This window comes from Drosophila subpulchrella, chromosome 2R (assembly GCF_014743375.2).
Source record: "Drosophila subpulchrella strain 33 F10 #4 breed RU33 chromosome 2R, RU_Dsub_v1.1 Primary Assembly, whole genome shotgun sequence".
NCBI classification, from domain to species: Eukaryota; Metazoa; Arthropoda; class Insecta; order Diptera; family Drosophilidae; genus Drosophila; species Drosophila subpulchrella.
The window spans coordinates 1,600,019-1,619,926 of record NC_050611.1 but is presented as its reverse complement, the minus strand read 5'-3'; the positions used below and the strand labels follow the sequence as shown (position 1 = coordinate 1,619,926).

General features: G+C 45.0%; 1 protein-coding gene across 6 annotated transcripts in view; it reads right to left on the bottom strand.

Annotated features, from left to right (window-relative positions):
- The window catches only part of LOC119551803 (alpha-protein kinase 1), a 75,857-nt gene that overhangs the window by 1,240 nt on the left and 54,709 nt on the right, over positions 1-19,908 (bottom strand). For 2 of the 6 annotated variants that reach the window (XM_037861356.1, XM_037861362.1), the window contains 7 exons: positions 7,583-8,030; positions 6,210-6,773; positions 4,014-5,283; positions 3,722-3,957; positions 1,378-1,558; positions 513-569; positions 32-115 (listed from right to left, as the gene is read on the bottom strand). In XM_037861356.1, coding sequence (XP_037717284.1) covers positions 32-115; positions 513-569; positions 1,378-1,558; positions 3,722-3,957; positions 4,014-5,283; positions 6,210-6,773; positions 7,583-8,030 — 2,840 coding nt within the window. Of the gene's footprint in view, positions 1-25; positions 116-512; positions 570-1,377; positions 1,559-3,721; positions 3,958-4,013; positions 5,284-6,209; positions 6,774-7,582; positions 8,031-19,908 lie in introns of all 6 variants that reach the window. The other 4 variants (XM_037861357.1, XM_037861359.1, XM_037861358.1 and 1 more) reach the window with 4 other exon arrangements.

Genomic DNA, 19,908 nt, shown 5'->3' with positions numbered 1-19,908 from the left:
ACGGCGCGTGGAACTGCCTCCATACTCTCACCTCTCTTCGGCCTCCTTCATCCAGCGCTCCAGCACAGGCTTGATCTTCTGTGCGCTCTTTGGTGTGATGTCCAGCTTCTCGAACCTGCGGTTTTGGAGTGGAGTGGAGGGGTATGTATGGAATTAGATCGCTGACCTGATCGCCCGATCGGCTCGTGCAAGCCCATTTTAACGCAAAAGAAACGTAACTAAAGTGCCAGGACATTGTCAATTAGCATTCTCTTTCGGTTCGGGTACGCTCTTTCTTAATCGTTCAATGGTAGAAATTTCGTTTCATTTCGTTTCTGATGAGCTGCTGAAACGCTGCTCTTTGGCAATGCCCTGGGCCAATTCTCGGAAGCGCATTATGCAAATTAAAGGTGAAACAAAAGAAATACATGGCGAAATGAACAGGTTAATGAGCCTTGCACTTTAGTTAGGTTTCTCTTGGACTGCACACACACACACACAGCACACACACTCCCTCAGGGAGGCACACATACATGTTCTGCTGCTGCGTCGACAGTTGAGCGGCGTACATCTGCGCAGCGAGTGCACTGCTTGCATTCGATAGTTGGCATTCGACATTCGAGATTCGGTATTCGGTTTTCGGTATTCAGTGGGTGGCATTCGACATTCGATGTTGAGAGAGAGAGAGTTAGATAGAGTTGGCGTTTGAATCGAAAAAATAAACAAATAAAGTAAATAAAATTAATTTAGCATTTAATTGGTTTGTTGTCTGTTTTTCGTGGTTAATTTAGCATTTTTTAGATTTGCTAGAAAATGTCCTGGCACTCTTCGAAAATTGGTTCCAGAAGTTTACGAAAAACAAATTAGGTAAACATAAATATGTGGACTTAAGCAAAAAATATTGTTGAGAAAAATATAAAGAAACACGTTTGCTAAGAGGGAAAATGGTCTTTGTTCGCTTCTTCTAATGCTGCTATATTTTGTACATTATTTTATTTATCTACTTTGATTGAGAAATACAAAAACCATTATCTTTCAGCGATTTTAAAACTTAAGAGAAGATGTCGAAAAGTATGCTACGGTTAATTTTCTACTCGTAAGTCATATAAAACGTTGTCATACATTTATACACCTAATAGGAGGTTTAAAAGACCTATAGATGTCTGTTTGATATAAAGTTAAGGTTATTAAATAAATATAAGTTTTAGCTCAATACTTCAAGATCAATCATTTCAAATCAATATAGATATTTTGAAATATTGAATGTAAGAAAACTATTATCTTCGAGTGGGAAAATGTAAGATGTAAATCAGAATACTGGTAACTAAACTGCTCTCGCGTTGTATCCTTTGCTTAAATCTCAGACTACTTAGGAAGGCTCGTCCATGCATATCTCACCTGCAAATGGCGCTCTGGCTGTAGGCGGGTCCCTCGGTCACCGATAAGGCCTGGCCCACCTGGGTTTGGGTGAGTCCCAGCGACAGGCGCCGCAGCTTGAAGGCCTTGGCGAACTCCTTGATCTCGTCCAGGTCGATGCCGTCCACCACATTGGTGGTGGCCTGGTTGATGGTGGGTTCATCTGGTGGATGAGAGGGAATACAAATCCGGTTAGTGGAAAGCCCAGTCGCTGTATTGAATGCATTAAGTCTAACTAATAATTGGATAATTAGCTTGTCTATCCGGCTTAATAGGCCATGCAAATGACACATAAATTTCCAACCTCCCCTCGTCTTAATTACAGTTAATTGCGGTAATGGCAAAACATTATTGCAGTGCAGCACAGGCAAATTGATAAAGCACACGGCGAAGACACCTGCCAGGTTGTTCTTGTCTATTAGGCAAGTGCGAAACTCACGGTTTCCCTCCGCCTAATTTGTTGGGAGGAAGCCTGAAGGATGCAAACTACTCGCGTAGAATTTTGATTTATTTATTAATGATATGCAAGAAGGGAAGGGTTCCAGTCCCACGGAGCAGCAGACAACCAACAACAGCCAACAGCCAACAGCTAACTGCAACTTCAACGGCAGCCTTGTGTTTTAGCGGTAATTAAGATGCGAGAACGGATTGGATTGGATGGGACGGGACGGGATGGCTGGATGGTAAAGGATCCTTTCCACATCCTTTGCGGGCCGTAACTCAAGCTGTCGTCGCAGCTAGCTGGCTTTGTTTGGCCCGGCTGTTGTTGTTTGCTGCAGCGTTTGAAATATGTCATTAAATGCGGAAGACATCTTAAGTTTTTGTATGCATCAATTAGTAGTAATTAAGCCGCATATTGTCTGCAATTTGTATGCGCAAACGATGCGATGTCGCAATCGAGACTGCTCGAGGTGGAAGCCATCCAATCCTGATGGCCCGGCTCTAATGGGTGCCTTGATTTCTTGTCGCTGCTGGGAGCTTGTGCTGATTGCATTTTTAATGCACCAAAGTTTCAATTAAGGCTGGCTTTCCAGATCGTGTGGGCGGGGGAGTCTAATCAATTCAATATGCTCGCTGCCATATATAGGGGTGCCTATAATCCGCCCTGAGCTAATCCCATCAGCTCGAACTCGGCTGACTTGTCTTGGCCCGAAACCTAATCCAATGCCAGATGCGGAGCGTGACAACGTCAACGCCGCTGCTAATTTGCCTAACACTTTCGGCTGACATCTCTCAACTTTGGGCCATGCATTCTCGCAAGTTTTGTTTAGCAGCTCACCTAATCCCCGGCCCCAGATCCCCGGAACCCTGCATCAATTATGAATCCCGCCCGTCGCCAGAAGTCGTGTAAATGCACGGCGAAACTTTTCGCACACACGCCAAAAGACACCGGAAAATGTTGTAGGAGGGGTGGGGGAGGGAAAGGCGGATGGAGTTTCAAGTTGATTTTCTTTTGGAAAATTACATAAAGTGCAGTCAACTTGTTAGAGCTTTTGGCATTGCCTGCAAAGTTGGCTTTCGACGAGAATTTCGTTAATTAATGTTGGCCAAAAAGTTGATTCTCGCCCCGCCTTTGTGCGCATATCACTCATACGCTGTGTTGCACACGAGTGTGGCTCTTAAAATATCAAATCATCATCAGCTCGCTGCGGACCCCAATTATAAGTACTTGTATGTACCACTGCGGAGGGCACTCGAAGTTCGGGCCTCCGGCTCATTGGGATCATTAAACGCTGAAGGATGCTTAGAGCAGTTTTGGAAATTGTGTATGAAATTAATGCTAAGCTAGCCTGGGCGCTTTAAAGTTGGGATGCAAGCCGTTTGAAAACGTGGGTTCTTCTGTTTGGAAAATTAAAGGATTTTTGGAAAAGTACTTTAAGTAGTAAAACCATCACTAACACAACTATTTTAGTTTGATATTCTCATAATAAACTTATTGAGAATCATTTTAACCATTAAATAATGTAAATTTGTTATTAGGGAACGGTATTTCTTGAACTTCCACTCTTTGAAAATTCGAAAAAGAGATAAAAAAGCGAGATAGGGCCTAAAATTACTCTGGGTAAGAGCGAGACATCAATATTAGGAACTCTCTAAAATAGAAATAGAGAGCAAAAAGCAAGATGCCGAACATATCAAAGTGATACGCTCTGTATCTAGATAGAATTAATACTGAATTTTATTAAAATGATCATCACATCCTATCAATTTATTTTTCTGTGTTCTCTTCTTATTTGCACTGCTTGCTTTTGGAGCTAGTTTCACAATCGCCCTGCATCCCAGCTCTAAAGATTTTATGTAGAAGAAAGAATCGATCTTTACTCACTCGGAGAATCCATGAGCAGGTCGTTGTCATTGTCGTTTCCATTGGGCGACAGGTGCGGCGGTTCGCTTCTGGACGAGGGACTCAGTTTGAGGGGCTGCATGTGGGAAACACTCGAGGTGGAGGGACCCGGACCCGGGGAGTCATCCCGCGGCGAGGCGGAGGAGGCCCTCGTGGCGGTGGCCGTAGGAGCTCCCAGGGATTTCGTGATGGTGAGCTCGCCATTGGAGGCATTGAGTCTGCAAGGGACAGGATGAGAAACTGGTATAAAAACTAGGAGTTAAGCTTCACCCACCTGTTGATGCTGCTAAGTACGTTGGCCGTCGCACTGGATCCCGCCGCCGTGGGCGCTCCACAACTGCTGGTCGAGGTGGCTACTCCGGAACTGGGTCCGTTGCCCAGGTAGTCCCGCTCCAGCCGCGGCGAGCCGCCCAGCGAGAGGGGGTGGCCCTGGGGGGAGTGGGTGCGGAACAGCGGGGAAGTGTAGCCTCTGTCGCTGATGCTGTTGGCCGCCGAGCTCGAGGGGGCGGAGCTAGGCGGCGAGAGTCGTCCGGGGGGCAGGCTGCCGCCGTGGTGACCACCGCCCGAACTGGACGAAACGCTGGCCCTGGTGGCCGTCGCCGTGGGAGTGTGCGAGCGCCGCTCGTGCCGCTCCTGACGCTCCAGTCGCTCCAGGCGATCGTGCCGCTCGAGACGATCGTGCCGCTCGTGGTGCTGGCTGAGATTCATGCCGGTGGCCGAGGGAACACCGCTTCCGCCCATCCTGCCCTGCGGACTGTGCTTGGGCGACACCGTCGAGGATCCCCGCAGACTGTGCCCGAAGTGGTGACGCGGAGGCGGTGCCGGCGGCGAGCTGCTGGCACTCAGCTCCAGCGGCTTGAGCTCCATCTGCGGGGCGGTCAGCTCGTCCGGATGCCGCAGGCTTATCTGCGGCAGCGAGGAGGAGACCGCCGAGGCGGATTGCGGCTGCAGGTGGTGGTGCAGGTGCGTCTGCGTCTCGGGCTTTATGTGCAGCTGCTGCTGCAGCAGAAAGGCGGCTCCGTGCGGGGGAGGCGGCTGAGGTCCCTTAGCGGGCAGTCCGGGACTTCCGCCCGTGGGGGAGCCCGCCGTCGGAGATCGCTCCGCTGAGCGCCGCAGGTCGGCGGCCAGGTGGGAGTGCGGCAGGTGACCAATGCCCAGGTGCTGATCCCGTTCCCGCTCCCTCTCCCTTTCCCGCTGATGTTGCTGCACCTGATGCTGCTGCTGTTGTTGCTGCTGCTGCTGGTGAGTTGCTGCAGCCGCAGCAAAGAGCTCCGGATGCAACGCGGTTAGCAACTGCTGCACGCCCGTCGAGAACAGATTGGGCTTGAGTAAATTCGTGGGTGTCTGGGCCAGTTGGGGCAGGGCGCTGGCATGTTGCAGGGCGGCCAGTGAGGGCGGTAACAGGTCCCTCTGCTGCTCGCGATGCTGCTGCTGCTGTTGTTGCTGGTAGCTCGCAAAGGCGCCGAAGGCGTTGGGCAGAAACTGCTCCGTGGTGGGGATCTGCGGACTCACCGGAATCGTGAGGATGGTCTGAACTGCAATGCCTGGATATGAGAAATAATAAGTGTCATCTTAAGTTGAGTTTACTTATAATAAAAGAAAGAGCTCCAAAGACTTAAAATTATTTTAGGCATGGAATAATAAATTTACGCTTATAACAGAGGTCGACAAAAAAAATGCCGAGGACTAAACGCTACAAAACATCAGAGGATCTTGCCTGTAGATTACAACCCGAAACGAAAATGTATTAACATATAACTAAATCAAAATGTATTCTTGTTTTTTTGAATTGTGAACTTTTTTAACAATGAAATATTACTTATCGATTTTATGAACCTGTGAATCTACTACTTCCGTAAATGTTTCCTTTCCTAATTGACAGAATTAAGTATATGAGTAATTCTTTGTTATACTTTTTGATTTTTGTTCATGGTCCGAAAATAATTTATAATTTATATCATGGTTTTACATCATTTATATAGCCTTTTTTTAAAAACAAAAAATGTAGGTATTTGAGAGATACTAAAACCATATTACCTACAGCCAGAACTACAAGGAGTAAATATATGGACCTAATACCACTGCATCATTTATTTAATATATTTATTATTGTTTATTATTTACCTAATTTTAAATTTAAATTTAAATTTCAAAATAAATGAAATACTTCATACTTCAAAATTAAAACTTTAAAGCAAGCTAACCAAAAAATTGGAAAATATCTCCATGATCCCCAACTTTTGTTCTATCTCCGAAGGGTCAACATTTTATTAGTCGTTTTTGCGAGATTACCGCGAATCCTTTTTCCACCCACGTGAAGAGGAAATTGAAAGTTTCCCTAATCGCTTTATGAGCTTTCGAGCCCCGTGCCCGGGACTGAGGCCCCACGAGAAAGTCAAGCCAAGTCAACTATGTTATTGATACCAGGACGATCCAGACGGATAGAGGACAACCACCCATGGCAACTCACCTTGGGCCGTGGGTATGAGCAGCTGGGCTCCCTGGACGCCCTGCACCAGCTGCCCCGAGGCGAGAATCAGCTGGGGCATCTGGGCGCTCGCCGGCGGCGCCTGTAAAGTGGGCGGGGGCGAGGCGGTGGCCGCCGCAAGGACATTGGCCAGCGAGGCGGCGCTGAGGGGGTGGTGGGGCGAGCTGCTGCTGCTGGGATTATCCGGCTGCTGCTGCTGCTGCTGGGCGGAGCTGGAGCCGGAGTTGGTGGCCGATCCGCCGGAGTTGTTGCCCGAACTGCCGCCCTTGGCCGTCTTGCTCTTACCGCCCCCGTTGTGGGTGGGCGAGGAGGGCGCCACGGCTGCTCCGGCGGTGGCTGCGGGCTCACCGCCCACGCTGAGGTTCAACGGCGAGTTGAACACCGAGGCGGCTAATCCCTGAAGACTTGCCAGTGCAGCGGCCGTGGCGGGATGGTGATGCTGGTGCTGGTGCTGATGATGATGCCCATGATGCGGATGCGGATGTTGCTGCTGCTGCTGTAGCGTGGCCAAATTTTGTAATTTTTGCAAATTTATCATGTCTTGCACTGTGGGATTTTGAACAAGAGTCACACAAAATGTTGTCATTAGTTTTTGCTGCAAAACTCTATGCCGAATATGTTGCGGGTGGGGGAAGGGGAGCGGGTTTTGGGCTTGGATTGCCTGCCAGCACTAATTGCCAGTTTACTTTGGCCCGGTCTGGGTTTTCGGGGATAAATGACTGTGTCGGTGCGGAATTCAAGGATGGAAACTCGCTGCGCAGGGAAGTCTTAGATAAATTATAGAAAATTAGTCTGAGGGAATTAGGGCGTTAAATGTAAATGCAGCCAAATAAGGATGGTCGTAAATTGTCGAGTAGCAGGAGGGCAAAGGACAAACAAAATTAAGTCCCCATATATCGTTGTTGTTATTTTTAAATTGGAAAAGTTGTGTGGGACTTTCGAATTCTATAAATGCTTTGATTGTGAAATCAACAGTAATACCTTTAATATTTAAAAATGTATTCCATTAAATAATATTTAGAAAATTTGGGCGATGCATTTACGAATTATCTATTCGGCAACATTTTATAATATTCAAAATCTCAAACGTAGCTTAACAAGGAGCTGAGTTTTAGAGGTATAACCCTTCTTTTAATTAGGAATATTAAATATTAAATATCGTAAAAAATATACGTAAGGTTATAATTTTGTAAGTGGGTAAAAGAGCATGTTTTGACCTCAAGAGAAAATAAATCATGAATTTATTTTGGTCACCAATTATTTGGTTTCCTTAAAGAGCAGTTTTCATCCCTGACAGGTAGGTTTTTATGTATATTGTTATCTGTGCTGCTGTTTGGCTTTCGATATGTACTCACTAGTTCCGTTCAGATGGGCCGCAAACGCCTTGGCCTGGGCCTGCTCCTCCCTCCGCAGCCGCAGGACCTCCGCCGCCTGCTCCTCCACCTCCGCCTCGCCCTCTCCCTCCACCTCGTCCTCCTCGCCGTCAATCTGCATGGGCAGCGGGAGGGGCAGGGGCAGGGGCGGCGGGGAGTGCTGGTTGGCCAGGGAGGCGGCCTTGGCCGCCAGATTCTTGTAGAACTCCAGCTCCTTGACGTGATCCTTGCTGTCGAACGGGGAGTGCGAGTGCGAGGGCGGCGGGGGCGAGAGGAGGGCGTGGCCGTCCGTGATCTCCATTTCATCGTCGTTGTTGTTGCTGCTGCTGCTGTGGTGGGGATGATGGTGGTGGTGGTGGTGCAGGGAGTGGGCGTGGCTGCTGCTGCTGGGCGAGTGAATCTTGTGGCAGCTGATCTCCTTGTCGAAATCCTGAAAAAAACAGAGAAATCGTATTAATAATTTTGCTTGGGTACTGGGGTTTTCTTAAGAACTAATTTCCCATTCAGCTGAGCAACTGTACACTGGAGCGGTCCAAAAAAATAAATAAGGTGGTCAAAAATATACACAATATATTCGAAAACAAAAATGTTTTAGGTGTTGCGCATGGGATTGAATGTTCTCTGAAAAATTACATAAAATGGATTTTCCCTTTCCAACTTGGCCAACTTAACGTTCCAAAAATTGATGCAAATACTAAATTTTGGTTGGAGAGGTCCCATTCGAATTTAAGAATTATTACCACGTCGAGGCCACATAAATGAAACCAAAATATTTTATCTAAGGCAACAGTGCGTATGAGTAATAAGTTTTGGAGCCAAGCCGCAGACCTCAAATCGAATTCTTTTTCGAGGATTCTTTTCGATATGTTTCATTGGGATGACGAAATTAGGACCTCTTGAATTTCCATATAAATGTCATCTGCCATACTGTACATAGATATATATATTTAACTTATGCTGTGTTTTGTTTTTTTCAAAGGCATGAAGTGTATACTTGTAAATGATTTAATTCTCATTTGGATGTCATTTAAGATCGTTTTAATGTGTGCGAATCACAGCGTTCCCTCGGCTAAATTCAATTATATTTATGCAATTAATGCCGTTTCGATTGTCCTGCAGAAATCCACACCCAGGAGCTAATGACGAGCTCTGAATCCCCGTTCATTGTTTGCTGATTGGATTATATATTTAAGCGATGGCATTTTCGGACTCGTATTACATTTCATTTGTGTCAGTCGAGGCGACACATACGCCTGGCGTGTTAATAAGTTAATTTAATTTTTTTTGTAATTGTCAGCGCACATTTATTGTTTGGCATTTTGATCTGCCACTGCGGATGAGCTGGCCAATTTATGCAAATTTAATTGGTTGCAATTGTAGCGATTCAGGGGAGCCAACAGGGGATTGGGCAAGTATCAATATTTGTTTGATTAGTCGTTTGAATTGCCTCTTTAAAGTACAAAGGACCTTGCATTTAAAGACGGGGCAAATAACCGGCTCGGAGGAGGTATCCCTGGAAAATGGGTGGATAGGTAAACCAATATAATTATTGGCAATTAATGCTGGCGACGCCAAATGCGCTCAGAGGGGGCTTTTGGGGGCGGAACATTAATGCCAGGACAAACGAAGCAGGACCCTTCTTTGCGACGTGGCGGAGCTTCAATTAAATTTTATTTGCATAGGAAATTAACATAATTGTAGTGCAAAATACCAACCCAAAAAAAGGCGAAAGAAAAAATGGTAAAATCGGGAAAAAGGAGGGACCAAAAGAAAAGCAATAAACGTGACAGAAACGAAGGTAAAGTGTTGAAAAAAATATTTATGCAAATAAATAGAGATGTTTGGTGGGTGTTGCAAGTGCGGCAATTAAATGGTATTTCTGCTGGCCGGACCATTGGGATTTTATCACCCAAATAAGGAAAAACCAGCCGAGTATCTAACGGTCGATTCACCATAATTCTATCAATCATCTAACTAACTCACACCGAAAGAGTGGACATTAATTAAAGCACTCGATAAATTTCACTGCAACGTGCTGCAAATTCATTAAAAATTGACATTTATTGGCGCCGTCAGCAGCACAACAGCAACTACTTAAACAGAGGCGGAAAAAAGGGAGGAAGGTCCTGCCAGGACGAACCAAGTTAATGTCATTGAACAGCAAATCGAACTAAATTTATGACACGCCGAGAACGAGAGTGTATGAAAAAGGAAAAGAAACTCGGGCTCTGGCAACGTTAATGTCCTGCGAGTGTCCCCGTGTTTTTTGCGCTCTCCTCTCTGTGTGTGTGTGTGAGTGCATGTCCTTTATGCAAACAGGCGGCAAACAGACGGCCGCTGACAGCCACTATGGCCCACTCACACTCGCACACACAAGTAGTTGGGAGTCCACTGATGTGCAATGAATTAACTTTTCAACATATTTACTCACGCTCAATTGAAAGGACTTCGTGTCTGTGTGTGTGTGGGAGTATCCCTACGGCAGCTACGTTGCCGCTAAAAGTTGAAGAACAAAAAGTGGCCACCATAATGAGCCGCTGACGCTGTCGCCCGCCCTTTGTTCCCAGTAGTTCTATTTTTGTAGCCTCGCAAATGAGCGGAAATTAAAAACTGATTTAGCCTCGGAAGGGTAAATGGAGTGGGTTCTCCCACTCGCTGGACTCTAAAATAAAAGAGTCGATATGATCAAGGTTTCCACGTTCGAAAGTTAAGTTATTGATCAGGTCGGCATCAAGGCCCTAAATCTCTTTAAGTGTCTTTTTAAGCAATCAGCTCCAACCAAATATATCATTATATTAATACTGCCACCATTGTCTTAAAATTTAAGAATTTAAGAGAGCCAAATCTGCTAAGTTTCAAGAAGGTACAGTTTTAATCAATATTAAATACTAACATTTTAGTCCACAGTTTACTAAATGCCTAATATAAAAGCGAACAATACTTATAATTGAAACCTATTAAATATTAATAATAACAGATGATGTTATTAGAAATCCGTGGCTGCTTCCAAAAAGTATGCAACAATATAATTTAAGTGAACAAATACAATGAATTCATTCGGAAAATCAGCTACTCCTTACATACTGCATACTTTTATGCACCTCAAATTACACTTAATGATTTAAAACCCTAATGATTAGTGTGACCATCCCTATATTTGAGCTAAGGCTTTTCTTTATTAATTACGACTTAAGTATATCCCTAAATAATCTAAGCTTTAAATGAAAATTGTTCAATAAAAATACAAATTATTGTAGATACTTGTCATTCCAGCATTCACATCTCTTCAGAGATGCAGGGAAAGGGTTGGCATTTCGTTTGCCTACAGCATAGGTAAAAAGCATACAGCTCCCTCCCCTGAACGCCCAGCACAATCGTATCTACTCAGATCCGGACAGTGAAGCCCACTTAAAGCCACCCAACAATCGGCTGGGCATCAGCGATTTCCCTTTGGCTGTGTTTCTGCTGTTTTTGTTGCGCCGCCACCGTCAAATGAAAATAAGTCAAAAAAATAGAAAATGAATTGAATTATTGCAAAGAGCAAGAGATGCTCGAGGGGGTTGAAAGTGAGGGGGGGGGGGGGTGGGGGTGTAAGGGGTGGGGCAGCGGCACTTGACAGCCTCGAATGTGATAAGCAAAAGCCCGGCGCGAAATGGAAAACGCGATGGCAGCCTTTGCTTTCTTCTTATTATGCTCCTGCACCTCTCTCCCTCTTCGAGTGCCCCGCTCCTATTGCCTTCTCTGTCTCCAGCACTCGTGCTGTCTCTTTCGCTGTCTGTGTTTTTTATGTAGCATGCTTTTGAGCGCGACGCGAAATTATAATTCACACATGTGACCAACCAGGGGTGGTGGGGTTGGGGGTTCGGGGTTGGGGGCTACAGGACCGTAGGGTGGTGGGTGCTCGGCCATTTGCCCGTGGGGGGTTGGGTGGTGGGTGGCTGGGTGGTGGACAGTAAAAAAATGCAATTGCCAAAAAGTAGCCGGCAAAAAGAAAGCGAAAACGAGGAGCAAGTCGACGTCGCCGAACGGTTGCGTTGCTTGTTTGCTTTAATTGCAAATGGCATTTTTTCCCGGGGAACGGGAATGGGGATGAGGATGTGGAAGTGGCGGACATACACGTTACAAGCTGACCAGCCCCACCACCACCACCTCGAAAAGGGAGGCTGGCTCATAAATTGTCGAAAAATATTTGACTTGTTCTATTTTTGGTCACCCCAGGCCCATCCAGCAAACAGCGCCTGCTGTGGCCAGCAATATGCTTCAGCAGCACCCCTGCCCCTACCCCTGTCCATACCCCCCTTTCCTTTTCCCATCGCAGCCCCTGGAAAACATTTATGAGTGGGCGGCAGTGGGTGGGCCCTTGCACTTTTGCATATTTAATGCTTTGTTTAATGCAAATGCACATAATTTCATCACTGACCGTGTGGGTGTGTGTAGTTTTCTTTCAGGCTTTCCTTTTGCCGAGATGTGAAAATATTTTTCAATTAATATTTATGTTGCTTTATGTGCCTGAATTGATAATTTCCCCATTTGTGACTCGAAAGCAAGGTCCAATTGTTTGCTAAAACAGCTTCGGAGTTGCGGTCGGGTTTTGCATCGACAGTTGTTTTCTAGAGAAATGAGTGCACACAATGTGTCGAATTGACCAATATAATAGTTTAAAGGGGCCCCACCCATTGAGTTGTCAGGATGACCAATGAAGTAGATACTTTCACAGAAGAAATTACTGTTTTATGGTAGTATAAATACTCAAGCATCAACAATAATCATGCAACTGTGCTCTTCAATTTTATTTAATTTAAAGCTTAGGGGATTTCAATTCTCCTACTGTTTATCTAAGAGTATGTTATATAATCCAACTTCTATTATTTTAATATACTCTTCTTGTCACTATCGAATTGCACTAATCTTAACATTTAGTTGGCATTTTTCTTAGAATAAATTATTTAACTAAATATCTAATAGAAATTTATGATACCTTTCTTGACCAAGCTGATTAAAAAATAGATTACAAATCAAATCGAATTCGGCACAACTTTTCAAAATTAAATATCAGGACAGAGATGATAATATTTTATTTTGAGGATAGCAAGGAAATTTAAATATATTTCAATAATTTAAACATAAATATTAATGAGCCCGGGAAATAGGAAGATTTTTTATTAGGAGCTGCCATATAGATTGATGACAATGATGGAGATCAGGCAAACGTTTATGTTTCAGTTCCGATGGTTCTTTTTTTAGCTCTGTCAAAAATCAACCGACCGGTCAGGCCATCAATCGCTCCATCAGCTCTCTAAACAAAAATAGAAGAGGCCATCAATTTTTTATGCGACGAGGCGATTTCTTGCGCAATTTCGCCGGAACCCACACAGTGTCGATAAAGGTATAAAGGTATAAGTTGCGACTGCAGGTGGGAGCCCAGTTTGCACCCAAATCCACCACCCACTTGGCCACAAACAAAAGCTGCACGCTGCAGACATTGCAATTTCGCCGAGAATTCGACTGTTTCCATATATATCTTTGAATGTATATACCGGCACGTGGGCATGTATCGGCCATATATATAAGTCGGTGGACGGGGCCTTCCATATATGGACAGAGCGCAGCTGACAGTCGCATGGCGAATGAGGGAAGGAAAACAAAAACGAAACAAAACAACAGCGAAGCGCAAAAACCAAAACAAAAATGTGTAAAAAATGATGGACGATGGGGGGAGTCGAAATGGAAAATGGAGCAAAACAAAAGTGAAAAAAGCGGGCGAAGGATCAGGGTGGGTCCTGCTGGTCCTGGTCCATCAGCAGCAGCAGCAGCAGCAGGAGCAACATCAATGGGCGCGCCACTCAATCAACCCCACTTGGGCGAAAGTGGGTGGCCGTGGGTGGGCGGTGGCCCTGCCTGACAACAATGAAGGCCAAGCATTGTCCAGGACTCCCAACCACCCAACCACCCCCACCCCTCGCAGGACTTTGTGTGCTTGTGTGCGGGCCTGTCCCAATTTTTTTACGTTTTTCCGTTTACTCCATTTTTTCCACTTTTTGTGTGCCTTTAATTTTGCTTTCTCCTCTCTCCCCCATTCGCAGGGCAGTTTTTTACGGCCCGGTCGCCTGCTACAACTTTCTGACTGCTTGGTCGCTGGTCAGCCGCAGTTATTCTTTGGGGGCGCCGAGCCCTGGCCGTCGGGGCGGCATTCTGCAGCGGTCACTGGTCACCGCTCTGGTCAAATAAATGCAATTGTACGGGTGCACGTATTATTCCCCCCCTCCTCCTCCGGGCCTTGAGTGGACCGAGCATAAATCCTGAGCCCCTCAGACTGCAGCCCGGCAACGCCCCACCACCCACAGCCCACAACCCCAATAAAATAACAACCCACCCCCTCACGGAAAAAGCTTCGCACTTTTGCTTGCTTTTCACTTTTGGCGGCACACTTCTTTTTTTGGCCATTTCTTCTCGCCCAAAAATAAAAAGTAAAAGTTGTGCCACCACCCCCTTCTTGGCCATAGACTTCGGCTGGTCAGCGAGTGGGTGGTGCGGGTGGATTGGCAGTGGGTGGCTTGGGTGGTTTGGGTGGCATTGGTAGCCGTGGTGTCTGTCGCGGCATTTATTGCCGCAATGTAGCCCCGGGGAGTTGATTCGCTCGCCTCTCCGCTGCTCATTTGCATCAAAATTTTTAATTGGAATTGCCGTTGGGGGGTACAAAGGGGGGTTAAGAGTTAAGGCTTAGCCTGGCCGACAATTGACGGGCCAAGCTGCAAAACAATTATTTATCACCTCGCTTTGATGGAAAGATAGATTTTCTCTGAGCAGAATATTAGAAGAGGAGGGTAAAAAGGAATTCTACAGGAGAACTTACAGAACCCGATAGTAATTGGCAATTACTGGCTGAGGATTTGCAAGGAAAAGCAGTTATAGTCGAAAATCTTTTAAAAATATCTGAGAATATCTGCTATTTTATTTGATATTCTTTCCGAATTCATCGAATTGACTGATTATATTGACTAAATAATTTCATTACTATGTAGTTCTATCAGGAATTTTGACTTCCTGTACATGAAAAAATACCTGAGGCCCTTCCGAATCCAACTCACACTGTTGCATTGTCACGTTTCGGAAGCAAATGATCCCTTCGAGCGCCACGTTTGTGCCTCGATTTTGGCCATTTTACGCACCCTAGCCATCCATTGTCCTCCGCCTGTTGCCGTGCTCTGCTGTTTTTGACCATTTTTTCGCATACAATTGTTTTGTTGACTTTTTTAGGCCCTTTGCCTCTTTTCCCAGCGATTCCTGCTACCATTTTCGCATGCTCCATCGCATCTCGTTGGTTGTTGTGTTGTTTGCTGTTTGTCTGCCGCTGTCTCATTCTTATTGGCTGCGCCTCTGTTATTCTTATTTTTAGGCAACCGTCGAGAAAACACACAAAAGTTTGCCGTTTTGTGCCACTTTTTTCGGGGCACCCACATGTGTGCGAGCGAGTGCTAACGCTTTTCCTCTACATTTCTCATTCGCTGCTGCGTTTCCATCAAGAAAACGAAAAAGTAACATTTTTGCGGGCCTCGCTGATTGGTTGCTCCCTCCGCTCATCTCGGAGCTTTTCCCGCCACCCCCTCACTTGCCACCCACAGTTTTCCATTTCCCATGGCTGCAGGAACAACACATTTTTTGTTTTAGCCGTAGACCAACACACCCGTTTTATTGTCTCTGGGATATGGGGGGGTGGGTGAGTGCTTTTGGGGCTGGGTGATTGGGGGTGCCATTTCAGCTACTCACCAGGAGCACCTTTATGTGTATCCACCGATAAGAATCTTCATTGCGAGGTGACCAAGTGCGTAATATCAGCCTGGGAATATGAACTCCTTGGAATTGACAGCAGTTATCTTACGATACCATTGGATTCATTTTGTAGTTTTAAGTTAGGTCTTGCTTATATTTTCATCGGGTTACTCTCCGAATGCCATCTGACTTAGTGCGTTCAGTGAGACTGGACAAAACAAAAGGCACTTAAGATTTCTTACTATGCCGGAAGATTGCTTCACATTTATGTTTCAACAGGCTTATACACTATAACAATTTATGGAGTTTTTAATTCTACCGTTTTAAAATCATGTTTAAGGATGCATCAACTTTTAAAAGAAACACGGAGAAGTCAAAATTGCTTACTTTGAAGTCAGGGTACTGACTTTTAAGTTCGGGGTAGTCTAGTAATTCGGAACTTCTACAAGCTTATAAGACCAGGTCATTTATCATTTAATTAAAAATACTCAACCAAAATACTAAATTCATCCAAATTCTTATTCTCATCTTGCGTTTTAAATAAATCAAAAATAATCTTTTTCGCACCTTTCATATTAACTGTATAATTTGTTCTTAAAATGTAATCGCCTAATTATACTATCAGTCCGATAACATCTTTGTGAACATTTCAAGCCACTTAAATTTGAGCTTTATCGTAAGCTTTCTGGGTTCTATCCAATTTTCTTAAAAATGTGCAGTTCATGCAAAAGTTAATTACTTTGCACTGGCATATTTTCACCATGTCTCTGACTACTTGAACATGCCACACTTTCGTTGGTTTTGCTCCTGGAACACTTTGGAATTAATGTTCGTATTTTCAATTACCACTGACACTTGTCTATGGCAGCCGAGCCCAAAGGGGGATTCCCCTGCCCACCTCCACCCCCAAACCCTCCGATTCCCACCCCAAGGAGAGCCTACCAGCATTTCTGTTGTTGTCATGGACAACACACACGCCCTATTCCAATCCCCATCGCTAGTCCAATGCGGAATGTAAAATGTCATTACCGCTGACATAAATGAATAGCTGCATTCATTGCATTTGGCAGCAGCGCCCAGAAAGAAAGAGACGGACACACACGCGGAGAAAGAGAGGGGCGATACCTGGCTGCCTTGGCTTCCATCTTAGATTGTTGTAATGGCCGCATTAGCGTTAATTAAAGCCAAGTTGGTCGTGTATGCATAAGTTGGACATGAATGAACTGCCCGAGCTGTGACAACTGAAAGGAATGTTATCGATGGTACTGCGAATGGGTGAGTTTAAGCGGAGGTATTATACGATACGAGCTATTGTTACGGCTAACCGATATCTAAAGTATTGCAGTTAAGATTGACTTCCATTTGGAATTGTGAAACTTGGAAGAGAACAATGATTTAGCATATGGACTGAATCCTTTTAAACCAATTTGAAATTAGTAGATATATTCTAAATGTTCTTATTACCATAACCGTTGATTATAGTTTATAATGAAGCCAAAGTAAAGTCCGAAAAATTACCCCTTTCAACTGGAAAATGAGTTCAACTGGCCAGCCAGGCACATCTTTCGGTTCCCTTAACCCCTTTGGCCCCCCTTTTCATTGGAAATATGGGGAGACTGGCTGACGTGCAACTCATATAACATTTCTAATTAAAATTTTGTGCAGAGCTCCCGCCTAAGCCCCCATCGGAAGAAAGGTTATTAACATATTTGCCATAACCAGGGGGTGTTGTGTGGGTGGGAGCGGGTGCCTGCTATTTGTCCAAGCTGTTGGCCATTAGTTTGGCATGCAATCGGGCAACTTGTCCGAAAAAGTGAGTTCGAAATCGGTGCGGCCATTAGGGGAGAGGCGACATGTATGCATGCATGGGTGCCTAAGTAGCTGCGCTGTCTTCATTAAAAATTGTGCTCGCCATACCCTTCATTTGCCAGCAGCCCTAACGATACACCGAAACAAATTCGTACAGAATTCGGGTTAGGTAAATACAAAATATATGTTTACAACAGAAACAGATTGCAAGATATACAAGAAAAGAATTTTCAAGCAAAGTAGCAAATCCTTAAGATACTTTTCAATTTAACAAAAACTTTGGGTTAAATAGAGTTAGTACTATATACCATTTACATTTTGTTTGATATATACTTCTCATTTTATCTCAAGTTGTATAATATTTAAAAAATACCTCACTTAAGTACTGTGTTAAAATGGTAGCCTTTTCAGATATCTTTTTTCCTGTGCAGTTCTAGAAGTTGCAGTGTTTTCGCTACCCACTCTCTGCCTCAAAAGCAGCAACAAATCGGGCTTCATTCCTAATTTAAATGCAAATGAGATTCATTTGACGACGACGTCGTCCAGGCTGCAGCCATGGCCCTGCTTGGGCGACCCTCACCCCCACCCACCCTCTTGGTCAATGCCACACTCGCACACACACCACCCTGTACAGACATTGGGGCAGACACATGAGTCTACCGGGCTTTCTCCTTCTCCAGGGGATCTGGGCACTGGGTTCTGGGTCCTGGGCCTTCTCCTCGCAGCGAGTGTGTTTTCTTTCGGGTGGGCATCTACATTTATGCAAGTAGCTTAAATGGCTACAAAATGCGTTGCTTTGGCGAGATTTGTAGCATACATTAGGGCCGTGTTGCAGGTTGCAGGTGGCAGGTTGCCGCTTGCAGTGTTGCACGTTGCTGTTGCTGTTGCTGGTGTGCAGTGGCAATTGCTGCCTACGCTTAGGCGCAACCTTAAGCTCAACAATGGCGGCTCTTCCACTTCCGCTTCCCCTGCACCCTTGCCATTTCGGGTTGTCTGGACCACAAATATAATCGGGCTGGAAATACGCCGTGCCTTTTGCGTTTCTTGATTAGTGCTGCAGCCCGGTTTTTGGGGAGCTGCTAATTTGGGAAAATCCTGAAACACCTTGAGAACGCTTTAGCAGTCCAATCAAACCGTTATCTGAGTAAATATTTCCCCAGCCGCTTTGTATATAGCCAGGCAAAAACTTATTACTCATGCGCCACGTTGCACTGAGCACCAATCAATATGCAGGCTATCAAATATTTAAACTAAAACTACAAAATAACAAAAATGGCTACGAAAATTTAACCCGTGCGTGCGAGCGAGACGGAGCGGCTGGGCGGGCTAGAGGGAGAGGGCAAGAGCCGGGCCCGACAAAGGGATTTTAATTGAGTGCAATGGCATGTGAGCGATATGTGCAGTAGGAAAATTCAGAGCGAGACGGCCGATAAGGGAGACAAAGACGAAATCCGAGCAATACTACCCAATACGCCACCCATCCACACCCGAGTTCGGTGTGTGTGTGTGGTCAAAATGCATTTTGAAGTTATGAATACACATATATCCTGTTGATTTTTGAAATTATCAAGTCTTAAAACACACACACTGGCAGATTGTTGGGAAAGTGGGCGGCCGAGTGGGCGGCCATTGCTCCGGCCTGTGTTTGTGGCCGTTTTTTGCATGAATTATTAAAAGCTGTGTAATTTATTTGATTGTGATTGTGCCTGTGTGCCGCCTGCATTCGTAGTGGTCCGTATTTATTGCACTTAACTGTTTGGGGTTACGTGTAACAAGGCCTCTCTGCCACCCCTCCCCAGCCCCCGATTTGTTGAAATCTTATGCATTTGTCATGAATTTGAAATATTTTCGGTTGGCTTGGCTCGTTTCCTCTGCCTGTTTGTGTTCTTCTGCGTGTGTGTGTGTGCACTTCAAGGATGGCAGGAGTTTGTCTGCGTTGACGGAGCCACGCATCACCCAAGGACCTCCCAACCGCCCACCACCCAACGCCCCTTGCTAACTGCATCAACTATTTGTCCATACACATTTGGGTTTTAAGTTATTTCTGCTGCTGCAATTTATTGATCAATATTTTAGCCCAGGCGTTGGTCATTAGTTAGTCTGGTCAGGACATCAAGAAGCACTTAGAGCGAGACGGAGCGATGGAGGCGGGCTGGCCAAAAGCTGTATACACAAAGTGCGTAAGATACAATGGAAGGTTTCCTCTGTGATTGCAGCTTATAACCTATTCGAATATGCAGGCCCGGGAAGAACTTCTTGCGGTTTAAACAGGCTGCCGGACAGTTAAATCAATATTTTAATAATGGCTTCATCGATTTTGTGGCTCTCAACTCTTTTCACACCCCTGCATTTAAAATTCATAATGGATGTAAGGAAAAACAAAGGAGTAGCTCTAAGCGCTTCTTATCAAAATGTAAAGATAAATAAAATATTCAAGCAAAAAATCATTTGGGTTTTGAAACCACGTATAAAGATGACTAAAAGATGCACAATAATCTGGAAATGCGTTGGATTTATTCCGTCGCACTCTTTTAGAAGAATTGTAAAAAATCCTAGCGTTACTTACAGCCTATAATAATAAACAATGCCTTATGTAAAAGAACAAATACCTCAAGGACTTTATTTTCGAGAATTATTTTTTCGAGAGCTTTATCGAACGTCAAATCATCGAATCTTCTAGTCCTAACCACTCTTTTCACGCCATTACACCTAAAGTATATTGTGCGAAA